General features: G+C 37.0%; 2 protein-coding genes across 2 annotated transcripts in view; both read left to right on the top strand.

The window, feature by feature from the left end:
* pias1a (protein inhibitor of activated STAT, 1a) overlaps positions 1–3,355 on the top strand; it is a 60,252-nt gene extending 56,897 nt beyond the window's left edge. The window contains exons 13-14 of the mRNA XM_056461675.1: positions 1,431–1,471; positions 1,554–3,355. Of these exons, the coding sequence (XP_056317650.1) occupies positions 1,431–1,471; positions 1,554–1,847 (335 nt within the window). The 3' untranslated portion in view covers positions 1,848–3,355. The remainder of the gene's footprint in view (positions 1–1,430; positions 1,472–1,553) is intronic.
* A 3,994-nt stretch (positions 3,356–7,349) lies between these two features.
* rxfp3.3a1 (relaxin family peptide receptor 3.3a1) lies at positions 7,350–9,021 on the top strand. Its single transcript, XM_056462858.1, is given in 2 exon segments — positions 7,350–8,394; positions 8,396–9,021. Coding segments are annotated over 2 exon segments (1,020 nt in total). The 5' UTR covers positions 7,350–7,500; the 3' UTR covers positions 8,522–9,021.
* Positions 9,022–19,184: the final 10,163 nt, after the last annotated feature.

The following is a 19,184-nucleotide window of genomic DNA, read 5'->3' as shown; positions in this document are numbered from 1 at the left end:
TTGCTTCAGTGCTATTGTCTTGCTTAGACGGCTCTTGGTCTTACTCTGCTTCATACTACTTTAATGATGTTTTGAATGCTTTAGCTAAGTGGTAACCAACCTATTGATCGCAATCGACTGGTTGATCTTTATGACTCTCCTGGTAGATCCCAAATATGACAGAAGAATAAGTACAAGAAATGCATCTCAAGCGATGTAGGCCTATCTCGCTTTATTTTCTTGATCCAACTGCTGTGTTAATTGCCGCAATGTCAATACACAGCTCTTCATATGACATCCCACACCCCATGAGGCACAAGCCTCAAAGTAATAAGGGGCCGTGCACATATCAAGTCTTTTGCATGCTCAAGTTCATTAATTCAAATGGAGATATGCAGCTTGTGCATGCAGATGGGAGACACAGTGCTGAAAACATTTCAACTTTTTTGATTAAACTTCGAAAAAAGCAAGGCATAAGGAGAGCACAAAACTAGAAAAGGCACCTCTCACCTCCTTCAATGTGATCGGAAGGACGCTCTCACAATAATATCCAGCTGCAAGCAACAGTTTGCCTTTTTATAACATCGTCAATTGACTAAACCAGAACTACAATTGCTGTTACAATTGTAATGTTTACAATATGCTGTTACATTTATATGTGGTGTAATGTAATTTATGATTGTTGTTTAGTTATTATTATTATTATTAATATTTTTATTTGTGGATTTTTATCACAGCTTATTTATAAAATGCTCGTGTAGTATGCTGTAAAAGTATCATTGAAAATCATTTTACCAATCTCTTATTTTTAAATTTACAGACACTTCATATGATCTGATTACTGCCAAAGTCACAGTGCATTGTTACCCAGATTTTCACCCTCTCCAAATGTCATCCAGATGCATTGTCATAGATTTTCTTGGTTGCATCAATTAACCGAAACTAGTGCTTTTTACTTAGTTCAAGCTCAAGTTAGAAAATCAAATGAAAAATGTAGCTTTATTTTTCTGTCAGTTATTTGATGGGTAGATCTTGCCTTTTCGCAAGGTTAGATATCCTGAGTTAAAAAAGGATTTAGCTCATCCATCAACATGATTTCAAGTCCATGAACATGATAGTCCCATAGATTTTAATGAAGACCACAATTTTCCTGATTCCACACTCAGTCATGTTTGTTTTTTTGCGTATGTGTCCTCTAGCAGCGAATATTACATGCTGTGCTTTTAGGAGTACAAAGACAAAAACAAAATATGTGGTGTCAACATTTTTGTTAGAATTTTTTTATAGAAGATAAAAACATTTGATTTTTTTCTTTATTTAGAGAGCTATTTCACACAAAAATACATCACAGGAAAAGATTGTCGCAACCTCCATTTCATGCTGACTTAAATGTGGAAAACGTCCTCAATCAAGTGTAATGTGTGCTGATTTGTCTGTGTTACCTTTTACAGATCTCAACTTCTTTCCTTTTTTACAAGGGGAAAATCATCAGGTAGTACAATTCACTTTTTAAATGTTTATCGGTCTGCTTTGATTGATCATTAAACCACATTAAGCTGTCATCTATTTTCCAGCACTACAACATGGTGATGGCAGCGGCTGCATCAGCATCTGAAGATCATGACCTCCTCCTGAGTCGATTCCTCCCGTACGGCTCGTCTCAGCTCTTCCTGGATCCTCCCTCCACCCCTGTAAACACCAGCCTCCCTCCCATCAACGTCAACGGCGGCAGCACCGGCAACAGCCTGGTGTCCTCCAGCAGCCTGAGAGAAAGCCTCGGACACCCACCCGGCCCGCGTCCCACCTCAGATTCAGCCCCCACTTCTGCCATCTACGGCTCCATCCCAGACGTCATCTCACTAGACTGACCCAGGGCCCTATCCTTGCACAGCAAACTGACTGAAGAGACTTCCGCTCATTGGGAAGACAACAGGACTCACAGGATGACTGAAGGGTGTTTTTCTAAACGATGATAATCGTTGCCGTGTACAGAGAACAAATCTATTTTTTGTTTTACTTTTGTATATACCTATCTATCTAGCTATCTAATGTATATGTAAACTTGAAAGAGTTTTTTTTCTCTCCTTCTCAGCTTGCTAAGTTACTTTGGGTTTTATCTGATGCTGTTTTTCCCTCACAGCTCCGTCTCTGCCCTTTAATGTAATATGAACACTTTTTATATCTTCTTGACCCACCATATTCTATAATCATCTAAATTTTTTAATGATTCCACAGGGCACAATGGCTGCGATCAGACCGTCTGACGGACTCCTGGCTCTTTTCTGTTTCCAGCAAAACTTGATGCGTCTCTGCCAATCCATATCACACGTTCCCCTAAAATCGGAGAATAGTTTATGTAATACTTTAATAGATAGTTCACCCAAAAATGGCTCTTCTGTCATCATTTATTAACCTGTTGTTGTTCCAAACCTTATTGTGCAGAACCCAAAAGAACGAGTTTTTCAGTGTTATCTCTTCATAATGAAAGTCATTGGGTTCCAAGTGTTGTTTTAGTCCCCACTGAAACTTTCTTTTGTTTTACAAATGAAAGTCAGGTTTGGAATGATATGAGGGTAAGTAAGTGTGTTCACATTTGTAGTTTGGTTCTCGTTGGTTGGTTTGGCCTGGACCAAAGTCTTATATTTAGTGCTGGTTTGCTTATTGAATCACTTTGTTTGTTTGTTTTAAAAACACTGAACCTTAACATGCAAAGCAAACGACAACAACAAAAACATTTTATGTATATGTTGTGAAAGAAGTTTGCTAAAAAGCATAGCTATACATGCTAAATCAGCTGAGAACTTGTGAAGTGCTTGTAAAATACCCACAGGCAAAATGCAACAGGAATTGGTTCATTGCAGACAAACAATGATCTCCAAGGAGAAACATGGCTGATGCATTTTTTATCTGTAATGGGCAAAATAATTTAGAGGATCATAAGAAAACAAACAACAGAAATTCTTGAGCATTCAGTTCTATTTATCCTATCTTGTTTGTTAAGTTTCTGTTTAGTTTCCTGCTTAGCTTGTTTGTTTAGTTTCTTGTTTTGGTTTCTTGCTTAGTTTCATGTTTGTTTAGTTTCTGTTTAGTTTCTTGTTTGTTTGGTTTCTTGTTTGTTTGGTTTCTTGTTTGTTTGGTTTCTTGTTTGTTTAGTTTCTTGTTTGTTTGGTTTCTTGTTTGTTTGGTTTCTTGTTTGTTTGGTTTCTTGTTTGTTTGGTTTCTTGTTTGTTTGTTTTCTTGTTTGTTTGGTTTCTTGTTTGATGGTTTCTTGTTTGTTTGGTTTCTTGTTTGTTTGGTTTCTTGTTTAGTTTCTTGTTTATTTAGTTTCTTGTTTGTTTAGTTTCTTGTTTGTTTAGTTTCTTGCTTAGCTTCTTGTTTGTTTAGTTTCTTGTTTGTTTAGTTTCTTGTTTGTTTAGTTTCTTGTTTGTTTAGTTTCTTGTTTGTTTAGTTTCTTGTTTGTTTAGTTTCTTGTTTAGTTTCTTGTTTGTTTAGTTTCTTGTTTGTTTGGTTTTTTGTTTAGTTTCTTGTTTGTTTAGTTTCTTGTTTAGTTTCTTGTTTGTTTTGTTTTTTGTTTAGTTTCTTGTTTGTTTAGTTTCTTGTTTGTTTAGTTTCTTGTTTATTTAGTTTCTTGTTTAGTTTCTTGTTTGTTTAGCTTCTTGTTTGTTTAGTGTCTTGCTTAGCTTCTTGTTTGTTTAGTTTCTTGTTTGTTTAGTTTCTTGTTTGTTTAGTTTCTTGCTTAGCTTCTTGTTTGTTTAGTTTCTTGTTTAGTTTCTTGTTTGTTTGGTTTCTTGTTTGTTTGGTTTCTTGTTTGTTTAGTTTCTTGCTTAGTTTCTTGTTTGTTTGGTTTCTTGTTTGTTTAGTTTCTTGCTTAGTTTCTTGTTTGTTTGGTTTCTTGTTTGTTTAGTTTCTTGCTTAGTTTCTTTATCCTATCATGTTTGTTTAGTGTTGTTCATAATTCTATTGAATTGCACCTATGTGTTCATTAGAAAGTGTATAGAGACCCACTTTTTCAGTGTTCTCAGTTCTTTTACTTGGTGTAAACCAGTTAAAATGACAGCATTCACACTTACTCAACTGAACCACACTAAAACAATCAGTCACACTAGAGTTTGTCTTCATCTAACCAAACCTACAAGTGTGAACACTTCATAAATGATGACTGAATCTTCCTTTCTAAGTGAGTTATCAATTCGTTTTTGCGTTGGTGGACAGTTACAAAGCATTCCTTCACCTTCAGGTTGACAACTGGAAGTAGATGCATTGTTATGGATTGCCAATATCTGACCTCATGATTCTTGTGTGAAATGTAATTCATGACTGTTTTTAAGAATATGTAATTCTTCTAACAATTTAGCATCCATATTTTTCTTGCTCGATGCCAAAAGAACACTGCGTTCAGTGTTGAAGTTTCTAGAGTGAGAGATTGTGAGTTCAGTGAACTTAAACGTACAGCTTGTGTAGAAAGTAAGGATTTTAATCTTTCGTTGTGGCTACTATGCTTGATTGTTCATTCTTTCTTTCTTCTTTCCGTCCCCGTTGTCGTGATTTTCTTAGAAGGAATGATTCGTCGGGAAGTCTGGCAATGGTGTAGATCATAGGTATAAAACTCAAATCCTGGAGAGCCGCAACTCTGCACAGTTCTGCTCCAACTCAAATCAAACACAGCTGATCCAACAAATAAGGGTGTTCATGACTCTTTCAATCACCTTAAATATTTGATCAGTGTTTGATTAGGGTTGGAGCAAAACTGTGCAGAGCTGCGGCCCTCCAGGAATTAAGTTTGAGATTTATGTAGATGGTCAAGTTATTTTGGGTTGCTTATCTTGAACTTGCTCATAGATGTTTGTTTCCACCTGAGGTTGTTGTCGTCTATTAGATCAGCTGTGATCGGTACAGTGTGGGAAAACTGTCCTAAAGCCACTTGCTTTTTCTACCATTCTGTCACGTGTGCCTTGTGTGAGGGTGTTTATTTGCGTGCGAAAGACTGAAGATGTTATTTTAGCCTCTATTAAACTCAGATTTGGAGCTCTTATCTACAAACTCAGTGTTTCTGAACAAATTAACAGTGGAAATAATTGCAAACGTTTCCATGCAAACTACATTAAGGAAAATCCAAACAGAAGTATTCGAAAGCTAAATGGAATAAGTACAATTAGGAAAATCTTTTTTTTTTAATATGTACTTATTTGACACAGGCTGTTTTATTGGTTTGTGTGTGTATGTGTGTGTGTGTGTGTCTGTTTGCTAGCGTGGCTCTCTCAATGTGTTGACCAGACCTCTTTTCAGAGCTTGATTGGGTTTAGAACCGGGCTAATTGCATGTGACAGAATCTAGCGATTGCATTTTGTGCTGTTTGATAGACTCTGTTTCCTTTGCCCTCTAAACCTCCTTTTAACCTACATTTCCTCTGAAAGTATTAGATGTTTATCACCTGATTTTGTCTCTAAGATTGAAATCGTTTAAGTAAAGAGAGAAAATGATGGAGACGAAAATACAAAATCATTGTTACCAAATCAACTACTTGTTAGATCTCTAGCAGTATTAATAATTCCCTCTTTTTAACAAGTAAACCAGTAGGTTTGGTTCAATGTTTTTGTCTTTTATGTGTTTGACAAGGTTTGTTATCTAAGCAAGGCTCAATGGCAAACAGAATACAGGTTTTCGTTCATTTGCTCATTTCAGATATGACTGATAAAGGGATATGCTGTGTGTGTGTGTGTGTATGTGTGAAAGAGCGTGTGCATGGGTTTGTTCTTGACCACATTGTGCAAACTTGGTTGTTTCAGTGATGTGCATTCATGTGTTAAAGTCGCAACTTCACAACAAACTAATTTATATATTTTTAGACGCAGAACTGTGCTATGAGTGGACTCAGTGTCAAAGTCCAGCTTTTATTTTGTTTTCCACTTCAGTAAGCTGACATCTATGCTCACTGCCTTAAACTTCATCCACTCTGTGTTTATGTGGCATGTTTTAAGAAAAGGAAAAAAAAAACGATTTTTAAGATGTGGAAGACATATTGTACAGTAGACCAATGTCAGTTTGTATAAAGTACTAAGTGAAAAAAAAATATTTATTACATGCATTGAAAGAAATTGTTTACTTATTGAATGTTACATGTTTATGTAGAGACATTTAGATGTAATAAAATGCATTGAGTTAACTTTTTGCCTCTTGATGTTGGAGATGTTAAACATTTCTCTCCTTTATAAAAAGCTCAGCTACTTTAACTTGCTGACTGGGAAGTAAGTGCTGTAAGACAGTCAGACACGAGGCGTTTGAGCTGAATGGCGTTCTGCTCTGCAATAAAGGTCAGACGAGCCTGAATCAATCTGTGGAAAAGGTGAAGATTCTAAATTGAGAACTAACCTGGTGCCTGTTCATATTTCAGCAGCAACTGTATCTGGGGCAACAAACGCTAACCCATTTTCAACTCTCGCTGGGAGATTTAAGATTATTTCTAACACCTCTTTATTGTATATATGCATTTAAAAGCTCTTTTCTATCCTCTAGAATGATAGAACCCACACACAACCATCCAACTCTCATAGCCTCTAAAATGTAGAGTATAAAGTGGTGGCTTCTCATAACCTATAGTGTCTCGATTGCCCTGAACATATTCAAATCTTTAATGCCTTTAAATCTATCAGTTCTCCTGTGTGATGTGCTCAAGGTTTTATCCCTCAGCATCAAGCTGTATTAATTTAGAAACTAAGGCTGTATATTTATATGTGAACAGCAGATGGCAGTGAATACTTACCCAGAGATCCACCTGCTTTATTGCAATGTACCATGTTTAAACTGTATTGCCGTAAGTAAAATACCTGTAATAATGATTTTATATTGATAGCACTATTTAATCTTGATTATTAAATTATAATGTATATTGCCATTTAAAGCCTGTAGCTTCACAAACATATGCAAAAAAATGTAAACCATGATTTAAGAATGGCTTGCGCGATTTAATTTACTATGAGCTAATTATACATTTAAAATATATTGGTCTTGTTAACCTCAATATTAATTATTATACATGTTTTCATTTATGTCTCCCTTAGGAAAATGATCCATGGCTTTATTATAGTAAAAGTGTAGCCCAGTAAGCATGTTGAATTGAATAAAATTTTTTTGTTGTTGGTTATTGACTGCAGTTTGTTACCACAGTCGTTTAATCAAGGTTCATGTAGAAAAAAACATGGTCATTTTTCATAAGTGGAGTTATTTTATATCGTTACGACGTGCATAAAAGATTTGGAAGCAAAAGCAGGCGACTGGCCAAGGTGTTTGTATTAGCCTACGTTTACTCGGTGACGAATCGCTGCTGTCGGTGGGCGGAGACATCTAAAAAGCGCCCGGCATAAATTGTAGAGCGCGCCGCATTCTGCTCAAGACTATCAACATCATGAACTTGATTGAAGCTATAAAGGGTGAGTACGGTGATTTATCGGTTAAAACGAAACTATCAAATTAATTGAATAAACAACAGTTACGTAGGATGAACATTTAAGTGCGCGTAAAGACATGGGAAACACCGAAGTTGTAAAGTCGCTGGATATGATGGGAGACAGTAATCAGAGTGGTGTAATAAACAGATCAATCAGTGACCGCGAGCGCTTCAAAAGTCTGGAGGACATCGACGTGTCCGCCGACGGGAGTCCGGTGTTGAGGTGCTTGATCTCCATCACCTACTCTGTGGTGTGCGTCGTGGGTCTGGTTGGAAATCTGTTGGTGTTTTTCTTCATCCGCGTCAGGCAAGAAAGACGCATATCCAAGATAAACTTCTTCATCCTTAATTTGGCTGTGACGGATTTCCAATTTGTGTTGACTTTGCCTTTCTGGGCTGTGGACACGGCGCTGGACTTCAGCTGGCCGTTTGGAGACGCCATGTGCAAGATCATCCTGTCGGTGACCGTGATGAACATGTACGCGAGCGTCTTCTTCCTGACGGCGATGAGCGTCACGCGCTACTGGTCCGTGGCTTCGGCTCTGAAGGACCGCAGCAGGCAAACCGGCTGCTCCATCCGGTGGGTCAGTGTGATCCTCTGGGCTCTGGCCACCGTGGCCACAGCGCCAACATCCATTTTCTCCACAGTTACTAACGTGGCCGGCGAAAAACTTTGTTTATTGCGCTTTCCCGACGGACAGTATTGGCTGGCGATCTATCATGTCCAAAAAATCCTCATCGCGTTTGTTTTGCCAATGGCGATCGTGTCAGTCAGTTACCTGCTGCTGCTAAGGCTCATTCGGCAGCGGAGCATGAAGAACACATCGAAACGGCGCACGCAAGTCACCAAATCTGTCACCATAGTGGTCCTGTCCTTCTTCCTCTGCTGGATGCCCAATCATGCCATCACATTTTGGGGCGTGCTGGTGAAATTTAACGCGGTGTACTGGGATAAGTCGTACTATATCGTTTCATACCTACGTGTTCCCGGTGACCGTATGCCTGGCGCACGCAAACAGCTGTTTGAACCCACTTATTTACTGCCTGATGCGCAAAGAGTTCAGGAAAAAAATTAAGAACCTTTTTATTCGAGTCTGAGAAACGTGTTTCTCGTCCTGTGGACCAAACCGTGTTCTTTCCGTCTGTAATGAGTTATTTTACTCAAAATGTTATTTATCCTCAAGCGCTTTATTTCTTCAGTTGAGCTCTGAAGAAGATGTCAGTTTACATATTTGTGGAAATCATGGGTTCACGGTGAACTGCACTTTAACAATATACACTTGGTGTATATCAGTTGTATGTGTGATTGTTATTGTACAGTGTACAGTTCTTGTGGAACAGTTGTTGTCAAACATTCAAACAGAAAAAATGCTAATATAAAACAGCATCTTTTGCGTTAAAAGTGCAGCGAAATTAAATTCAGTGGCATTAAACGTTTTATTTTATTTGTGAACAAAACTGATATTCTTATCATTCCTCTTCCAGGAAAGTTGTAAACCTAATAGAGGATTGTACACTTGATCCCAAATTTCTGGGACAATTGTGTGTATCTTGATGTTTGGGGGTGTTAAGTTAAAATAAAACCTGATTTTAATAAACACATTGATACTGTAAGAAGCTGGAAACACTCAGTGTTTTGGTTTCAAACACCATGTATACCTTCTTAAATGAATATAATATAGTGAACTTTAGTCAAAATTCAATGTCAATATTTTGCCGTCTGCCAGGAAATACATAGATTTTTGAAATTCTGACACTTAGATTGTAAACAATATACACAATTTTCAAGCCAAGGGTGTTTATCATAAATGTCAGGTGAGGACAAGTTGAATTTTTGGGGGATAAAATCTTTGATATCAGCTTTGTGTTTCATTATCTTACAGATTAAATTCAGCTGAAATACCAATAGGCTGTTTAATGGCAAGTCTAACTATGACAAGTCTGAGAAAATTTTTTATGGTATATATGCTTACACAGAAATTGACTTTAATACACCCTTAGAAAGAACTATCCAATCATTTTTTAAAACACAACTTTAAAACCTCTTCTCGTTGAATGAATGTTTCCTTATATTTTTACACAGCATTTTAAGAATGGATGACCATCCTTAGCAAATTCATGGTTCTAATCCAATTAGTTAATTCTTCTTTTCTCTCAGCACACATTCTGAATGTTAACACACACTCTCTGCATCCCCCTCTCCCTTGCCTATCAGACATGTCTTATTTTCAGTTAGCATTACTGACAGACACTCACAAGCTCTCAGCCAAGAAACGACCTTCCATCCTGATCAGAGCTTCGTGATTTAAAGCATTGGGGAATACACGAGGAAACAGCGAGGCAGAAATGTTTCATCTAGTCAGGCAAGGCCATATTAGTCTCTGCACATATCCGAATGTGTTTTTGTATCCCGTTGAAATGACAGCTCTGCGGCGTGCAGTTAATTACCCAGAAAAAGGGGCCGATCAGGATCATAACTGATGAGAATGCTTAACGTCTTGTTAAATTGTGGTTGCTTTAAATCACTTACACAGTAAGCTAATGAGGGTCATTTGCAGGCAATTTGGAAGATTTGAAAAGACGGTACATCTGCTACTGTTTACCGTCACACTCACGCGGGAGCCTTTTTAATGGACACCCGGCTGGCACAGAAGTGATGCTCTTGACCATGTTGTGTTGGTTATGATACGTCACAGCTCCCAGGTTCAGTTTGAAGAGGCCAACAGGCTCTGAGGAACAGTCTGAATGAAAGAGTCTTTTTCTGGAAGCAAACATTTACCCACTGAAGATGGTTTTCAAACAGAAAGGAGCCTTAAAAATCTAAGCAGTAGGCTGGCATCTGCTCTCTTTTTATGTGGCATCTGAATACTATTTGTTTACACGTCTAGAAACCAAACAAGGAGGGATATCTCTATTTCTCACTGAAAATGCTGTTTGGGTTTGACTTTATTTTCATGGCCCACTTTGCAAATATCTCTTTACTAACTCTCATTAGAGTATTAGATTAGGGTTATAGTACACTGTAAAACCCAACAGTCAACTTTATCTAATAAATGAGTGTAGTTAACTCAAAATTGACTGAAAGTTATTTCTACTGATTTGAAAAGAGTTTTGAACTCAGTGTTGAAGGTAATGAGTTAATCAATACCTCATTACTTCAACTTAAATGGATTAAGTTGACAGTACTCATTAGGATTAGTTTTTGAACTCAAATGGTTTGTAGCAATCGGTTTCCTCAAACAGTTTGAGTTGCCTTAACTTATTGAGTTTTACAGTACTCAGTTGGTTTGAGTTCTCTTCTTCATGCTCAAATTGCTTTGTTTACTCAAATGGATTAAGTTGACAGTACTCATTAGGATTAGTTTTTGAACTTAAATGGTTTGTTGCAATCGGTTTCCTCAAATAGTTTGAGTTACCTTCAATTTTGGGGTTTTCCTGTATAAAGTAAAATATGTGTTACTTACAACAATTAACTTTGCAACCACTCTAATAAATGACGTTTGCTGCTGGTTCAATCTACTTGTGACAACTTAATTGTTTCATGTTCATTCTATTTAAATTTGTACAGTAATTACTGTAAGTTAACCTAATCGATTTGTGTTAGGACAACATGGTGGCATTGTGTGGAACCCAGCATTTTTACAGTGTATGTCAACTAGCAGTTATTAAAGTAGACTGTCTGCTTAAAGCAGGACTGCCCAAACTTTTTATGAAGAGCCAAAAACCAAATATCATCGTGGGCTGAAGGTAAATATACTAAACTATATTACATTGAATGGGTCATTTCCTAATTTATTTAATAATATTTCAAAATAAACAGAAAACATCACTTTAAATCATATTAACTAATGCAGTATAACTTTTAAAATCAAAACTTATTGCAATAAAAGCATGAACAATCACATTTATAACACAGTGGAGTTCATTTCTGAGTACACTAGTCAAGCAGAATCCATATATACTAATTTACACCATTTAATTGTAGCATTTAATTTCAGTTAGCTTTTAACAATAAAACAAACAAACATTCGAAGGGTTACATTCAGTTTGAACTCCCTCTCTTCTCAGATGAGATGTCGGTCCAAATCAAGTTACCATGGACCAATTTTGGCCTGGGAGCCCTAGTTTGGTCATCTCTGGGTTAAAGGAATAGTTCACCTAAAACTGAAAATTCATTTACTCGTCTTTTACTTGTCACCAACTTGTTTGAGTTTCTTTCTTCTGTTGAACACAATATAAGTTATTATGAAAATAAAAATGTTGGAAACCTGTAACCATTGACTTCCATAGTATTAGATTTCATATGTCAATGGTTCAAACATTTACAGGTTTAAAACATCTTGATCTTCTTTTATGTGGAACAGAAAAAGAGCTACTTGAGGGTTAGGATATAGTGAGTACATTTACATTTTTTGGTTGAACAATCCCTTTTAATATCATTAATTTTCCTTCAGCGTAGTCCCTTTATTGATCAGGTGTCGCCACAGTGGAATGAACCGCCAACTTATCCAGCATATGTTTTACACAGTGGATGCCCTTCCAGCTGCAACCCATCTCTGGGAAACACCCATACACACTCACTTACACACATACACTATGACCAATTTAGTTTGTTCAATTCACTTATAGCACATGTCTTTGGACTGTGGACCTTCTTGCTGTGAGGCGACAGTGCTGACCACTAAGCCACCATGCCACCCCCTATTTTATTATTTTTTTGCAATTTATTTTGATCTCACTTCAGGCATTCAGCTAAATATAAGTGACTTCGCAAATATGTATCTACTTACTCTCATACATGTCACCTCTAGTTCATATAGTCTGTTTTGGGAGCATCAAAATAAAGTGTTTGCAGTAATTAAGCAGACAGTAATCACTTTAATAACTGCTAATTGACATGTCATTGCAGAGTTATTTGTAGTCAACAGAATGTTTTAAGAGGAACATCAGAGTGTAAAATGATTAAAGGGATAGTTCACCCAAATTTACTTACCATTTGCTCAGGTAGCAGAAGCCAGCTAGTAAATTGCTGTGCAGGCAAACCTCACTCTGACCTCTAAAGATGCTCTAGCGACAGACACTAGAGGTCATGGTCTTTAACCTTCTTGTTAGACAACCGACTCCGATGCAGAGAAACACCGGTTCGATCCCAGCTCAGAGTGAGTTGAGTGGTGTAGGACTGGTGGGGTTACATTGGTGCCGTGACCCGGATGAGAGTGAGGTTTAGGGGGGTGAGCGTAACAGAGGCCAGCTAGTAAAGTGCTGTGCAGGTAAACCTTTCTCCTCTGACCTCTAAAGATGCTTTAGCGACAGGTGCGGAGAGTCGGCGGTTCGATTCCAACTCAGAGCAGATTGCGTGGTGAAGGACTGGTAGGGGTTACACTCAACCCCAACACTCTTTTTCCATTAAACTCAAAATAAAATATTTTGGAAAATGTTAGAAATCTGTAACCACTGACTTCCTTAGGAAAAACAAACATTATAAAGTCAATGGTTACAGATTTTCAACATTTTTTTTCCCCATTATTATTATTATAGTTTATAATACCTTCTTTTTTGGAGGAAAATGATGAATGAATATTTCTTTAAATACTTTACTAACTGCTACTTGATAAAAATACTGCTGATGTGATTGAAAAGTTCATTGTAGTTGATGGAAAGTCTGAAAGGGACCATAAAAATGATCTACGTTTGTGTACATATAGTGTGTGTCTATATTCAAAGAACAGCATGAATGTTCTGACCAATACTGCTGCTACTAAAACAAACATTGCTTGTATGTTGCCTTTTTTCATGTAATACAGTCAAATATATGAAGGTTTGGGAAGTAAACTACTCTCCCTGTGTCTTAAACAACTTTTCTTTCATCCAGGATTTGTGTATAAAGTTAAAGTACAGTATGTGCCGTCCACATGCAAATTCGCTATTTTGCCTATGGATGTTTGTCAATATTACAGAATTCCCGTTGGTCTCCCGCTGAGGAGTACGCTAATATAAATCACATCCCCACTGTTAACAGGATTTCCTGCGGAGACATGGTTTCCTATTACCGAGTGGGTTTAGGGTTATGTTATACTAGTTACTTCCTAATGCACATCATCATATCAGTGTATTCCCATTATGATGTAGATAAGTATTTCACCCACATTGAAATTAAATTTGGTCCTTGGATGTGTTTTCTGCCCAAGGCATTTTAGGTAATATCGCCCTTGGAATTATTCAGTTGCAAAACAAATCGTGAATAAACATACTGTGTGTTTTTAATTGACTTACTTGTACTGGTGTTTTTCTCTGTTGTAATGTCATGTTATTACTAAGCCACATTGTTTGACCTCTTTCAAATGAAAAGTGAAATGTGTTTAATTGCCTTTGTTTTCTTTTCTTGTTGACTTTGAAGTCTGAGAATAAATCACAGTAAATTGTAAAAAAATATATAATTATTAGAGCACGTTTTCCAGTTTCAATTAGGTTTTTCTTTTGTGTGTGTGAGATAATAACATCCATTTTAATTAATGGAAATAACATCCATTAGGGAATTATTTCAAACAATTAGAAGATTAATTAAGCATGGAGTTTATTTGCACAGGCAAATGAAATATCTGTTTGATGTTGTAGATTTAACACATAATAGATCCACCCCTCCCACTCACAGTAATGCTGACTTCTTTTTATCAACTTATGTTTCCTTCCTGTGGATTTGATCAAATTTATATTAAAAAATTGATGCCAGAACCAGCTTCATTGGGCTAATTCAAAGTGGTTTTTGATTCAGAGAAAAACATTTTTTGGGTCGAGATGGACATAAGGTTCAATTCTGGCACCTCTCATGTTCAACCTTTATATGCTCCCACTGAGCAAAATAATGAGAAAGAACCAAATCTCCTGCCACAGCTATGCTGATGACACTCAGATCTACTTAGCCTTACTGTCTAATGACTACAGCTCCATTGACACTGTCTGCCAATGCATTGATGAAATTAACAGTTGCATTTGCCAAAACTTTCTTCAGTTAAACAAAGAGAAAACTGAAGTAACTGAGTTTGGTAACAGAGATAAGGTTCCCAAGGTGAATGCGTACCTTGGCTCTAACGATCAAACAACAAATAATAAGGTCAATAATCTTGGTGTAATTCTGGAGTCAGATCTGAGTTTCAGTAGTCATGTCAAAGCAGTTAGTAAATCAGCATATTATCATCTAAAAACATTGCAAAAATTAAACGCTTTATTTCCATTAAGGACATAGGGAAACTTGTTCATAGCTTTTTATCACCAGCAGAGTGGATTACTGTACTGGCCTCCTAACTGGCCTTTCCAAAAAGAAAGTCGGACAGTTGCAGCTCACCCAGAACTTAGTCTTACAGTTACATTCAGATTAGATTTTGAAGTATTATTACTTGTCTATAAATTGATAAATGGATTAGGACCTCAATACAGTACAGATATGCTCACTGAATACAAACCTAACAGATCAGCTGGAATCAGGAATCAGCTTCCAGAAATGATCAGATGTGCTCCAACATTAGGCACATTCAAATAAAGACTTAAAACTCATCTGTTTAGCTGCGCCTTTACTGAATGAGCACTGTGCTACAGTACGTCCCATAGATCGCACTCTTATGTCTTTCTTAGACACATTTCTTAATTGTATTATGTTCAATCCACTTAAATTTGTAAAAACAATTAAGTTAACTGGACAACATGACAACATGAACACATTGTGTGGAACCCAGCATTTTTACAGTGAAGCATAAAATCATACAAGTCAATGATAGAATGCATCCTTGCTCACTATCAGCTTCTCCTCCGTCATATAATGTCACTTGCTATGTCAAAGCCTTATAAAAATAAATGCAAATGTGACAGGACTGACAGAAACATGGGGACAATTGTAAAATAGTATTTATTTTATTTGTAGAATTTATTTATAATTTGATGATTTTAATCAATTGATGTGAACGATAACAACTTAAACTATTTTTAAGTATTTTTTCTAAATAATGGTTTTTGACAGGGTTTGTACATTTGTAAAGAGTTTTTAATAAAGAAAAACAATCTGAGAACCAAATGAATGACATATTCCTTTACAGAATAACTCACAGATATCAACCATCAGTCCATTTTTAGATTTTTTTTTGGGATAAAATACTTTTGATTCACTGTATTTATGTTTTATTTCAGGGACAGATAATGTACATTTCTGGTAGAATTTTTCCATAACACAACACTATACTGCCTATTCTCAAAAAGCCTGCATCTCTCTCTGACACTCAAGCTTAAACTTGACAAGAGTAAATAATTTTTTCTTGCACCAATCTTTCACTGTCCTTTGAAGGCGGCAAGATGTTGCTTCAGGACTGTCAAACATTTGATGACAAGCCGTTCATTGTGAACATCTAGCCCTTTTGAGCGCTTCTCAAACAGTTCTTTATCTTGACTCAAATTGATGAAAAGAGACTTGCATAAAACATAAAATCTCAAAACTTTTCGGATTTCATCTGATTGTTACAAAATAAATGGATATCGATGATCTTTAAAAGGCAGATTAAAAAAAAAAAATTAACCACGGTCATTCACCAAATTCACTGTTAATATGTTGTGCACAGTATTCTGCCCACTGGCCCAGGAACCAAAATTTGTCAGAGAGAGTGTGAGTCAAATTTCCTGCTAAATAAAGCTTGTCCTGAAGGCTTAAACAAGGACGATCAGGCCATTTCCTCTAAATCTGTCACTTTCACTTCCTGGATACAATCTGTGGTAACCAAGCATACACACACACACACACACATTCACAAAAGATGACAACATTCATCATTTTGCTCAGATTTATAGAAAATGTTAACCTTTACATTTGCATACCATAAGTCTGTTAGTGTGTTGTTTTATACCAATAATTCCACATTGGCTAATTGTAAAAGATTAACATGGAAATACACTCACCGGACACTTTATTAGGTACACCTGTCCAACTGTTTGTTAACAAATTTCTAATCAGCCAATCACATGGCAGCAACTCAATGCATTTAGGTATGTAGACATGGTCAAGACGATCTGCTGCAGTTCAAACCGAGCTTCAGAATGGGGAAGAAAGGTAATTTAAGTCACTTTCAACATGGCATGGTTGTTGGTGCCAGACGGGCTGGTCTGAGTATTTCACTGCTGATCTACTGGGATTTTCATGCACAACCATCTCTAGGGTTTACAGAGAATGATCCGAAAAAGAGAAAATATCCAGTGAGCGGCAGTTCTGTGGGTGAAAAATGCCTTGTTGATGTCAGAGGAGAAATGGCCAGACTGGTTCGAACGGATAGAAAGGCAACAGTAACTTAAATAACCACTCGTTACAATGTCCAACCTTGAGGCGGATGGGCTACAGCAGCAGAAGACCACACCAGGTGCCACTCCTGTCAGCTAAGAACAGGAAACTGAGTCTACAATTCAGACAGGCTCACCAAAATTGGACAATAGAAGATTGGATTGCCTGGTCTGATGAGTCTCCATTTCTGCTGCAATATTCGTATGATAGAGCCAGATTTTGGCGTGGATGTGCAGCCAACAAATCTGCATGATGCTGTCATGTCAATATGGACCAAAATCTCTGAGGAATATTTCCAGTACCTAGTTGAATCTATGCCACAAAGGATTAAGGCAGTTCTGAAGGCAAAAGTGGGTCCAACCCGGTACTAGTTAGGTGTACCTAATAAAGTGGCCGGTGATTGTATATTAATATATAAACTGTGGGAAGCGTGTGGAAGTTTAAAAACAAGGTTGTGTTTTCAATTGCTATCTGTGACAGTGATTCTACGCTCTCAACAACAACAAAACAGTATAAATCTGTCACTTTGGTGATAATGATTCAAAAGCTAAAATACATCTTGTGAGTAAACAAATACATAATAAAATGAATAAATACTGTAATAAATGCATTGTTCATTGTTTGATCATGCTAGCAAATACATTAACTAACTAATGCAATCTTATTGTAAAGAGTTACCATTTACAGTCCAGTTTTTTTTTCTTTCTTTATTTTTATACATTAAAATATTTTACAGAACTAAACCTTCAGGTGACGGCAGTGGTTTTTCAAGTAACACTACCAGTAAATAAACACAAATTGCAAAAAGACACATTCATCATTTTCCACTTCAAAGGATACAGCTGGAAACACTACGTCCTGTCGCCATGTTCAGATACACAGTAAAAGGTGCCTATCTTTGTTTAAAGATATCCAGTTTTGTTGGGCAGTGTTGGGCGACATGGCTGCTCAGGTGTTAGCACTGTCACCTCACAGCTAGAAGGTTGCTGGTTCGAGCTCTGACTGGGTCAGTTGGCATTTCTGTGTGGAGTTTGTGCTATAGGTGAATTGAATAAACTAAATTAGCTGTAGTGTATGTGTGTGAATGAGTGTGTATGGGTGTTTCTTAGTACTGGGTTGCAGCTGGAAGGGCATCCGCTGTGTAAAGCATATGTTGGATAAGTTGGTGGTTCATTCCGCTGTGGTGACCCCTGATGAATAAAGGGACTAAGCTAAAGGAAATTGAATGAATGAATATATGGATCCACGTTCTTCTATTCACTGTACTATTGTTGAAAGGTTGTGGCTTCATCTGATTTTTGTTTAGAGTCCAGTTCAACATTTATGTGCGTTTTTAAACAAAATAACTGGGCAATATTGGTATTAATTCTGAAACTACTCCTTAAACCCGACATTAACCTATGCGGTTATCCCACTGCTGTCTTAGTTAAGTATAATGTAAGTGAATGTAAGTGCACACATTGTAAAATAAAGTGGAACCGAAGCTCATCAGTTCCATCTCGTTTCTTTTGTTCTTGTTAAGGCCAGAAGGGGGGCAACACATCTCTTGAGTGGCATAAATATAATCAATGATAAACGGTTTGATATCTTCTCAAATTAATAATGGTGTGCAAACCATGTTCGGCCATTTTCAGATAATAGTAGCGTCGATTATTATTTATCGTTTTGCACCATGAACTCTATTGTTTGTTAAATAAATTTTTATTGATTTATCAATGCAAATATCCTATGTATAAACACTACGCTGTAAATAGGCTATATGATTCATTTTAAATAATTTCAAAACATTTATTATGAAAATCATTATACCACACAGGCTATATTAGGCTATACAACACTTCTTAGCTGACCTGTAGCCCATGGCTCCACCCAAAGCTGTCCAGGTGTTAATATCAAATAAATACTTTCCACAATCTCTCTCAAGGCTCTCAGACTCTGTATCAAAGTCCAACCTTTTCCAGGTAAGGGTGACGTCAGGGCGCACAGCATCTCCTGTTGTTCCCTGTCGCAATTTCAAACGCTGCTGGGACCACGAGGAAGTCCCGTCCCATCTGACGCCTGATTGGTTCAAGCTTAATTTATTCCACTTTTCCCTGCTTGCATTGGGCAACGCCGTTGTCGGTTAGGAACTGGGTCCAGATAAGCCTGGTGGTGTTTCGCGTCAGGTGAAAATTGCTGTGTCTTGTTGGACGTTAAAAGTTGTTGTTTTTACGTAAACAAACCAAACCGTAAAACGCAGCTGTTGTTGTTGTAATTTATTTAAGTCGTAACCTACAACGTTGCTCTTCGTTTATACAACCAAAAAGGACAACATGAAGAGTTGAAGTATCGACTGAAAAAGCATGAAGTTACATCACAGTAAGTCGCGAGTTTACTCAGATATGCTTGTTTTGTTCTTGGAAACTCCTCTGATTAGAAATTGTGTTTTTTGTTTCTTAACATAGTTGA

The sequence above is a fragment of the Danio aesculapii genome, chromosome 7 (assembly GCF_903798145.1).
Source record: "Danio aesculapii chromosome 7, fDanAes4.1, whole genome shotgun sequence".
Classification (NCBI taxonomy): Eukaryota; Metazoa; Chordata; class Actinopteri; order Cypriniformes; family Danionidae; genus Danio; species Danio aesculapii.
This window is presented reverse-complemented; position numbering and strand designations above follow the sequence as displayed.